The sequence below is a fragment of the Calidris pugnax genome, unplaced genomic scaffold (genome assembly GCF_001431845.1).
Source record: "Calidris pugnax isolate Ruff unplaced genomic scaffold, ASM143184v1 scaffold1, whole genome shotgun sequence".
NCBI lineage: Eukaryota > Metazoa > Chordata > Aves > Charadriiformes > Scolopacidae > Calidris > Calidris pugnax.
The window spans coordinates 6,771,853-6,782,092 of NW_015090800.1; the positions used below are offsets into that span (position 1 = coordinate 6,771,853).

The 10,240-nt window shown below is 46.1% G+C and overlaps 1 protein-coding gene across 2 annotated transcripts; it reads left to right on the forward strand.

The window, feature by feature from the left end:
- The first annotated feature begins 1,597 nt into the window (after positions 1 to 1,597).
- On the forward strand, positions 1,598 to 9,870 carry METTL20 (methyltransferase like 20). 2 transcript variants are annotated; one of them, XM_014937429.1, is made up of 4 exons: positions 1,598 to 1,675; positions 4,336 to 4,786; positions 8,048 to 8,178; positions 8,965 to 9,870. In XM_014937429.1, the coding sequence occupies exons 2-4, from the start codon at positions 4,467 to 4,469 to the stop codon at positions 9,327 to 9,329; spliced, it is 816 nt and encodes a 271-aa protein (XP_014792915.1). In that variant the 5' UTR covers positions 1,598 to 1,675; positions 4,336 to 4,466; the 3' UTR covers positions 9,330 to 9,870. The 2 variants fall into 2 exon arrangements, with proteins under 2 accessions (XP_014792915.1, XP_014792917.1); XM_014937431.1 differs by lacking the exon at positions 1,598 to 1,675 and adding an exon at positions 2,874 to 2,934.
- Positions 9,871 to 10,240: the final 370 nt, after the last annotated feature.

Here is a 10,240-nt window from a genome sequence, read left to right on the forward strand (position 1 = left end):
ATTTGGGACACTTTGTGAGGCTGGGGAGCATGGGGAAGAGAAACACGCAGAGGGGAAAGCAGAGGCGCAGTTTATTGAGAACCGATACTGGAGCACAGGCTGGCCGGTCTTCTGCTGGTCAGCACACCTTGGTTAGCTCATGCCACATTTGGCAGTGGCCTTGATCTGCTGTGCAGAGGAAGAAAAAAAGATCTCATTTTTCACTCCTCTCAAATTTGGATATATAACTCCTTTTCCCATGTGGATTTTTATTACCATTTTAAAATACAGGGCCAATTTGCATTGATGCAAGTCTTTTAAAAAAGTAATTTATAGAATCATTTAGGTTGGAAGGAACCTTTAAGATCATTGTATTTCACTGAATTTTAGAGTTGGAAGGGACCATAGAGATCATCTAGTCCAACTCCCCTGCTGAAGCAGGATTGCCTAAAGCTAGAGCATCAGGACTGCATCCAGGCGAGTCTTGAAAATCTCCAAGGAAGGGGACTCCACACCCTCCCTGGGCAGCCTGTTCCAGGGTTCTGTCACCCTCACCGTGAAGAAGTTTCTCCTCATATTTGAGTGGAACCTCTTATGTTCCAACTTGTGCCCGTTGCCCCTCGTCCTCTCACTGGGAACCACTGAAAAGAGTCTGGCTCTTGAGTCCAACCATTAACCTAACACTGCCAAGTCCACCACTAACCCATGTCACCAAGCACCACGTCTGCCTGTCTTAAATACCCCCAGGGATGACAAGACAACCACTTCCCTGGGCAGTCTCTTTCAATATTTTACAAGCCTTTTGGTGCAAAGTGTTTCCTAATATCCAATCTAAACCTCCCCTGGTGCAACTTGAGGCCATTTCCTCTTGTCCTATTGCCTGTGACTTGGGAGAAGAGACCAACCCCCACCTTGATATAACCCTGAAGAGTTGTGGAGAGCAATAAGGTCTCCCCTCAGCCTCCTTTTCTCCAGGCTGAACACCCCCAGCTCCCTCAGTCTTTCCTCATTAGACTTGTGCTCCAGACCCCTCACCAGCTTCGTTGCCCTTCTCTGGACCCACTCCAGCACCTCAATGTCTCTTTTGTAGTGAGGTGCCCCAAACTGGACACAACACTCGAGGCGAAGCCTCACCAGTGCCCAGTACAGGAAGACGATCACTGCCCTACTCCTGCTGGCCACGCTACTCCTGATACAGGCCAGGATGCTCATAGCCTTCTTGGCCACCTGGGCACACCACTGGCTCATATTTAGCCGGCTATTGCCCAACACCCCCGGGTCCTTTTCCACCAGGCAGCTCTCCAGCGGCTGCCCCCAGGCCCGTAGCGCCGCACGGGGTGGTTGTGACCCGGGAGCAGGACCCGGCCCTTGTGGAACCATCGGACGGGAGCAGGACCAGGGCAGACGGCTCTGACCGGCCGCCTGGGCCCCGGGAGGGACAGCCCCAGGCCGCTGACCCCCGAACCGTGGAAAGAAACCCCCAAGCACAGCAAAGACTTCGGGGGGCGACGCTACCGGTACCGGGGCCGCCGTAAAGGCCGCTCTCCCGGCGGCGCTGCCGCCTTAAGGCCTGGCCCGGGAGCCCGGCCCCTCTGGGCCCGCCCCGGCGCAGCGCGGCGCGGCGGGGCGGAGCGGAGCGGAGGGAAGCCAAGCCAAGCTAAGCCAAGCCAAGCCAAGCCGCGGCCGGGAGCAGCAGGTAGGTGTGGGCCGGGCGCTCCCCGGTCTCGGCCCCGGCACCGGTCCCGCCCCGGTGGAGCGGCGGCCGGAGCTGCTGGGCTCGGCCAGGCCTGCGCGGGGTGGTTCGGCCCGGCCCGGCCCGGCCCAGGCGGTGTGGGTGTCCCCGGTGCCGGCCTTGCCCCCCGCCCCTTCCCGCAGCCCGGCGGGCGCTTTGCGGAGGGGCGGGCAGGCCGGGGTGAGGGAGGCGGTGACTGTCGCCCCGGTTCGGTGCGGGGCCGGGTGACAGCGGGCTGTTCGCCACCCTGGCTTCCTCCGGTGGGAGGCGGGGGGCCGGTGTGGTTGTGCTTTCAGAGGCACCTGCTGCTTTAAAAAGAAAAAAAAAAAAAAAGCTTAAATGGCACAGGAATTTTTTTTTTAAATTATTATTATTATTTTGTGGGTTTTGCTTGGTTCTGTCCCCTTGCCAAGTTCTGCTCGCCCACTGATTTTATTCCCAGCGAGAGGGGAAGGCCGGGAGCATCACTTTAGGGATGTCTGTCCTGACGCCTTCCCGCCCCACAGGCTTCAGCTCGGCATTTGAGATGCTGGTCCACTCTTGGCAGATAACTGCTCCACCGACAATTAATCTAAAAACAGTAACCACCGTGACAGGCGACGCAAAATATCTCAGCCCTGCCGATTTGCAGCAGTTCATGGGGGAAAAAAAAACAACCCAGCATAGAGCATTAGCTGTGACAAAGATTTATGTCTCTGATTGGTTTCAGTTAACTTCATGCTTCCCTCAGGCAGATGGGGATTATATAGCTCTGCTGTTGAGAAGGAAGGCGTTCGTTAATTATATTCATTAATGACACGGACTCTGCTGAATGGCATTCTCAAATGTGGAAAAAGGCAAAATGTGCAGTCAGAGGTATTTATTTGTAATAAAAATAACAAAGCCTTTAGCCAGTGATTTAAACAAAGACTTAACCGGACTAAATAGCAAAGTGTTTTGGGGGGAAGTTCACGCTTTAACACTTTAGTAAAGTCATCAAACTGAACCCAGAACCTAAAGCAAGAGGCCAGCACACAGCAGAAATGCCACTAAACACATATGAACTCTTACTAGAGATACAGACAGATAAAGAAAAAACAAAGTAATTAAATACAAAGCGTTAAGACTTTGTTTTAGTAGCATATTTTTCTTCTTGTCCCTTTTTTCCTAGTTGTTTAAGGGACGACCTGCACAGCTCTAGATGGTGAAGCCGGCCACAGTTCTGCTGTGAAAACATGACAGGGGTGGGTTTGAAGCTGATTTTCTTTATGCACTATTCTGCTTTTTCATGGAAACCACTGGGGAAGAGAGAAAACAATCGCACAACAGAGAGCACAGTTTGTATTTGCAGTCTTGCTGTTGGGGAAGCACAGGCCTTAAATCCTTCTCTGGTCATCAGCTTGGGGGGGGGTCGAAAGCTGTGCCCTGAAGCAAGTCCAAGTTATTGAAAAGAAATGAGAGAGCAAGATGAGGAATGAAAAAATATATGAAAATGGTAAAGGATGGATGAAGGGGGAGGTCTGAGCAGGAAGGCAGGAAACCAGTTGGTCTTTCTGCAGGCCCCAGCTTGGTAAGGATCCTCATGGGATCAGCATAAGACAGACCCAGGGTCTGCAAGAGATGGTGGATGAGGAGAGGATGGTGATGGTGATGAAGTGCTGAGAGGCTCTTCTTCATTCGCCTCTCAGCTGAGTGCTGTGGCTTTCCACTCTCCGTTCTCCTGATTCTTAAATGGGTCTAAACTCTGATGTATTAATCTTCCATTCCCCTTTTCTTCACTGCTTGTGAACTGAAAACTGGCCTTGAGTGGTGTCAGAAGAACTTTGACTGTGAGCTCATCTAGTCTGAATGTCTCACCTTCTAATAACTTTTTTTTAATGTGTTGGATTCAGTTTCTGTCTCTTCAGACAGCTTGGAGCATGTTTCTGTAGTTTTTTACAGAGAGTGGGCTACAGTGATAGCATCCACCTGAGACTATTGCACCATAAGATTAACTGATCCTTTAGAATACAGACTGAAATGCAAGAAATGGGCAGTATTCTGATTAAGACCAGTTCTTGGGGATTTATTTTTATTTTTTTTTAATTTTGGAGCTGGCAGCTTGATGGATCTGAGGGAGAGAGAAGGAATTCTTTTGAGGAAATCCTTTAATTGCTTGACTTTAAAAAGATGCTTTCATCTAAAAGACTCATCACCATTAAAAACTTATAATTAATAGCATCTCTTAAGCAACCCACTGATAACCGCTACCATGCCCATAGGCCCTTCAATGCCAGAGTCCTACTGCAAAATCTTAAGATTCAATGGAAGAACCTTACACGGGAGTAGCTTGCTGTGTGTCTATCTTCAAGGAAGAGGGAGGGAGATGTTGAAAGGCTGCACGTTTCATTTTTAGCTCTATCAGCTGTCCCGCTAACTGGTTGTTTCTCATGGGATATGCTTATAGCACTCTCCTGAATGGGTCTCTTGATAGCTTCTCCCTTAAATATCACTTTTTTGAGATTTCAAGACCCTTTGGGCAGGGGCAAGGCACGCATTAATGGTCACGCGACAGCACATTGACCTCCTCTTCCTAAAGCCCTGGTGATGCATAGCCTTGAAGTCACTGAAGAAACATCACTTACGTAGCATTGTTCTCCTTTCAGGAATTGTCATCCATCACTAGAAAATCTACATCCTGTGAGTTTGCTTCAAGCTTTCTCCCTCATCACCTGCTGTGCTCGTCAGATAAACTGTGCTCCAAGCTCTCCTGGGGAGGGTTTGTCCCTGGGGAGGCATGGCCTTCCGTGGCTGGAAGCGGCTCCTACCCTTGGGCAGGCAGAACAGCTTTGCCAAGGCTTGGAGGAGCAGGAGGGGAGTCCCCTCTCTGCGCTGGAAGCGCTGCTGCCATTGGAGTGCCGGCAAGTCTCTGGACCCCGAGGTGAGAGCATTTTTGGAGGAGAACACGGAGGTCACCAGCAGCGGGCACCTCACGCCAGAGATACGACTGCGCCTCCTCACCCCTCGCTGCAAGTTCTGGAGGGAAAAACCTGACCTGTGGCCTTACGGGGACCCTTTCTGGGCGATTTACTGGCCAGGAGGCCAAGCCCTCTCCAGGTATGCGTCACCGAAGTTGGTAAGTCCAGCCTGCAGCGGGTCAGGATGTCAGACCTGGCTCTGCTTGTGGTGATTCCTAGCGATGTGTATTTGCTGTGTATGAGAGCACGTTATCCATACTCCCCCCTGCTTATACAGGAGAGAGGCAATCTCTGCTGTTTGGCAGTGAAGTTTCAGCACCAGCTGTGTAGAGAATAACTTGAAATCTGTTGTCTTCAGCGGCCACGTACGTGTTGATAATGGGGCTGAATTTGGACCCGTGGAAGGTCTGTGCAGTTGCCATGAACACCTAGTGAGGTGTTTAATTCTGTGGCTCATTGTCGCTCCAAACAGGATTGCTATTCTGTTGTAACACGTGGTACTTTTTTTGGTAGGAGATGGAGTGCGGATGTGTGTCTGGTCTGTTGAGAAAAGCAGGTTTATGCAGAGGCACTTGGTTGGCCTGAATCAGTCTCCTCATTTAGGATTTCACCAGCCTTACTGTCAAGCCTTCTTGTGGCTGTCTTTTAGTCACATCAGAAGCCACACTTTGATTTGGGCCACTTACTGTCAAAATGTCTTTACTGTTCCTGATTCTTAGGAACTAGTTAAGAGTTCTTTTATTCTGTAAAATCAAATCTTTCACTTCGAACAGCAGAAAAAGTTCGTAATTGTTACAGCAACGAACCAGCTGTCAGACATTCCCCACATAGATGAAAGGGAAGGATCTGAATTGGGGCTTTGCTTTTTTTCTGTGAGAAAGCAGAAATAGAGAAGGCACATTTGACCAGGAAAAAGATGAGCCTTACAGTTAAATTGTGAGTTGATTAGCCTGCCATGTAGATGAGAGTGCTCCTGAACACTGTGTAATTAAATTAGGTAAGGTAATATCTACATTTTGTTATCGTGTGATTCATATGCCCAGATATTTGGGTAGCAATAATAATTGCCTAGCATTTCAGCTCTTTATTGACTGTTTGTTGCTCATTTGATGTATTAGGAATGTCAGAAAATAGCTGCGTAATCTGGGGAAGTAAAAAGAAAAAGGGAGCATGAAACCATGCTGCTTCCATAACTGTGCTCCTTCCACCGTTGGCATTGCCACAACATCAGGAGTCTCCTATTTCAGGCTGTTCCTCTTGGTGTAACCCAAGATACCTCGTTAACCCAGCGTGGCAGACAGCAGGCTCCAACAGCGGTGTGAGGCACTGGGTGCGTGCCAAGGGATACGGTCGGTTCCAGCTGTCCCGAGTCACCGGGATCATTAGTGGTAACTGGAGAACCACCCAGCTGGAAACAAGGCTTTAGGGCAGATCATGCTCTACACAAGTCACTGCTGGCAAGTCGTTGTGAATCTAAGCATAGCACCTAGAAAGGGGAAAAGGAGAACTTTCCGTGGATCTCCCACCCCTGTCGGTACCTATGGGCTGTCCTCAGAGAAGGGATGGCCTGAGGGGGAGCGTTGCCAAACGACCCAGCTGCTGAGCCATGTCCTGCCTGGGTGCCCTCAGAAAAGACATCACCCGTAGATAGTCAAAGTAGCAACTAACGCTGCAATATTGTGGTAACAGTGTTAACAAAGCTGGGTGCCAGACCTCATAGGGGAAGGTGATTTTCATTAATGCAGAATCACAGAATATTCGTGGTTGGAAGGGACCTTTGAGATCATTGAGTCCAACCACACAAAAAAAACCCCAAAAAACCCCGCAAAAAAACCAACCAAAAAACAACACACCAACCACAAACCAACACACACACCACACCCACCCATAGACAGACAAAACCCAACAATCTCGAGCATTAGAGCATGCCCTGAAGTGCCATGTCTACACGTTTCTTAAATACCTAAGACCTAATAGTATTTCTAAATACCTAAACCCTGACGCAGTTTCACTCATTGGATTCGTAACCACATGCTCAGAAGCACCAAGTTGTGCATGTCCAAGCTTGGACAAGTTGTGCTTGTCCAAGGTGAGTTTCCTTGTGATGATGACTTGCAGGACAAGAGGCATGGGATGTCCGGTCCTCCTCATGTTTCCTAGGTTGCTGATTGGGTATTTTGTAATTTCAGTCCTGGTTTTGACCTTCCTGCTGTGGCCTCTTTAGTTAGTTTGAGAGTAGGTTGTATTTTGTTCGCCCAGTCTGGGTTCCTAGGAGTCTGCATACAGATGTGCTGGGATCTAGGTGCCATCGACACTTGAAGCTCTTATTAGGCCTCCTTTTGCCATTCCTGCTGGTGCTTCTAATCCCAGACATTTCCATCCATCCGTTCACCATTTACACCAATCTTAACCTTTCCATTACAGTTCTCTGCACTGGAACCCACCTGCAAAAGCTGTGCTTACCAGTAGTCCTGCGTGGAGTCAGCCATCACCCTCCATGACAGAAGACAACACAAATGCAGAATCCTTTCCTGTTTCTACTTTAACAGAAGTTATGGCAATTGGTAGCAAATTTATGGCAATGTGCAGTGATTTGTGTCACCTAAGGCTCTTCTCCCGTCACATAGGGCCTTCCCCTGTGCAGAAGATTGAATTTCAAGGCAGGTGTTAAAGTTCTGAACCCTCAGTAATGGCTACATGATTTGCAATGTTTAACAATAACTTGCCTTCTGTCAGTTCTTCTCCGTTTCCAGCCTAGAGGGTTTTGCTTGCTGATTCCTCGTGGCAGGTGTCAACCAACTAGATGAAGATACTCTTTTTGCTCACTGCTGCTCTGTTCTCATTTTCTTGATGCTACTCAGGAACAACATTAAACAGACTAGAGCAATTTGCATCTGTGTCTGAATGGCTCAGGAAAAGGAAGAAGAGAAATTCTTCTTCTTCCAAGCAGTTGCATATGCAGTATTTTAGGGCCACGGGCAGGCCCTGTCTTTTGACGGGTGCAATATTCACTGCAAATACATCTTTATGTTTCCTCAGTCAGATATTTTAATTTCTACAAATCCTTACTTTCCTGTTTCTCATGCCAAACATTTTAGTCACCTCACAGTTTGTGCCCGTTTATTAGATAAGATCACCTGTCAGAGAAGGAGCTGACTGAAATATTTCTTATTTGGCTGGATTTCTTTTTGTTTGGGGGCTGGGGGAGAAGTAATTGATGGTTCTTGATTTTTCTATCAGCAGAGGCAAATAAGGAGCTGTGTACCAGCTGCACACGTGGAATTGTGTTTTTCAAATACTATGCTTCATTACCTGCATGACAAAAATTCTTGTGCAGTGGAATGTAAAACTGAGAAATCTGCATAATTTTGGTCCTCGCTTTAACAGTTTTTCTTTTCAGGTATATTTTAGACAATCCACGTGTTGTTAAGGGACGATCGGTTTTGGATCTTGGCAGTGGATGTGGAGCAACAGCAATAGCTGCTGTGATGAGTGGTGCATCGCAAGTCCTTGCTAATGACATTGACCCTAGTAAGTCTTTTTTTTTTTTCACCTCCGTGTAAAGATATTTAGCAATTTTTAAAGCACATTTAACACAGACCTTTTTTTTTTTTTCCCTCCATTTGGGAGAAATTCAGGTTCCAAATGGAGCTCTAAGAATGCTAGAAAGATGAATCGATTTTGCCAGTATTAGAAGCTGGGTTGTACTCAAGTGTATCTCCATAGTTTCTTAGAATGAACAAACAGCAAAGTTTCTATCAAGTGTTGTCTATACACCGTCACATACAGTTTGGAGGAGAACTCCAAGCACAGGCAGCAAGTTGGCTTCTCTGCAGGACCATAGATAGTATTTTCCTGCATTTTCATATGATAGGGCCTAGATTTTGCCTTTTTCCTCCAGGATTTGTTTTCCCATAACTGATTTAACAATTCAGTTTATTCATAATTTAATTACTCATTGGTTAGGGAGGAATTATATCCATAGATTAAGGCAGTTGGATATTCTGGTTTGATTCCAAGATTGGTTTCCATTGGTGTCCATTCAGGAATAGTTCTTCCCTGTGCCATGGTACAATGAGAATAAAATTCTGTCACTTTAGGCCAGATTTTGACCCATAATGAAAACCGTGGAAGTCCCTACATAGAATAAACAAAAATATTTAAGAGGTGAACTTGAATAAACAAAAATATTTAAGAGGTGAACTTGAATAAACAAAAATATTTGTTTATCTTGAAGATGTGCAAAGGAAATTTGTAATGAGGCTGAATGGCAGAATACTAAAATGTAACTTTAATTTCAATTTGACTTTTCTTCAGTTGCAGGAATGGCAATGATCTTGAACTGTGAACTGAACCACCTGAATCCCTTCCCCATCACCATTAAGAACATCATTAATTCAGACGCTGGCAACTGGGACCTCATTGTTCTAGGAGATATGTTTTACGATGAACAACTTGCTGATGGTCTGCATCACTGGCTGAGGAAATGCATCAGGATACAGCAAACTGAAGTGCTGATCGGTGACCCTGGCAGGCATCAGTTTTTAAGCCACAGCATTCGCAGCCAATTGCACAAGGTTATAGAATATTCACTTCCTGAGTATACTAGACAAGAAAACTATGGGTTAACATCAAGTAGTGTCTGGAGTTACCAGCCCTCAAATAGCTTAGAAAACTGTTGAAGCTGGCTAATGAATTTTGTCTCACTGGCTTCGCTTTTTTTGTAAGTATGTAAAATGAAAATGGGAATTAAACATGGAACATATCTGTTGATGCAAAGTAATTACTGTACCTTCACTGCACTCACTTCAGTCATACTCACTGAGGCTTTCACTCCATTGGAAGGAAAAAACTGCATGCAAAGTGTATGCAAGCCAAAGACAAGCTACGTGTCTTTGCAAGAGTTTGCATGCTTGATGTTTTTCAAGTACATTCACATCTTGCTCTCTGACACCCATTGTGAAATGTTTTGGACATCCAGCAGACTGTTATGAGGAAAAGATGGTGGCTGAAAGATTACTGCACTGCTTCCATGGACTTTTGCAGCTTATTTACTGAGAAAATTATTGCTGTCCTTCATAAAATTCTCCACTAGATTATTAGCTCATATTATGCTCAATTTAAAGTGCCTTGCTCTTTTTCTTGATATCTCTTCTGAATGTCGAAGTAACTAACTGGAATTTCCCCCTTCCCCTCTGTAATAAAAATGTACTCTTCCTTGAAGCTAACGGAGTGATTATTTAGGAGTTGCACAGAAATCTAAAATATGCTGCTTGAACACTAGCCAAAGTAGAAGTTTTTAGTAAGTGGAAAGTGACTAAATAGTAATAGCTATAGGGTGACTTTATCCCCTAGAGAGTAGGGTCAAATGATGTACATTCCCTAACTTTACAGGGGTCTAAAAGGCAATCTATCATCATGGGAAGCAAGTAAGGGATGAAGAATTCTTTCTTTCCAGAAAATAAAACCAGATATCATTCTTTTTCTCTTCTATGGAGGATAACTTGCTGAACAACAAGCTCCAGCATCATTCTTAGCTATATCTGTCAAGGAAGAACCCTCTACAGAGGAAAAAAAAAAAAAAAAAACAAAA

Bases quoted from the DNA above. Each gene is read 5' to 3' on its own strand.
- METTL20 (XM_014937429.1), top strand. From the start codon at position 4,467: ATGGCCTTCCGTGGCTGGAAGCGGCTCCTACCCTTGGGCAGGCAGAAC. The intron at 4,787-8,047 runs GTATGCGTCACC...TTTTCTTTTCAG, and splicing joins GGAGGCCAAGCCCTCTCCAG to GTATATTTTAGACAATCCAC. The intron at 8,179-8,964 runs GTAAGTCTTTTT...ACTTTTCTTCAG, and splicing joins TGCTAATGACATTGACCCTA to TTGCAGGAATGGCAATGATC.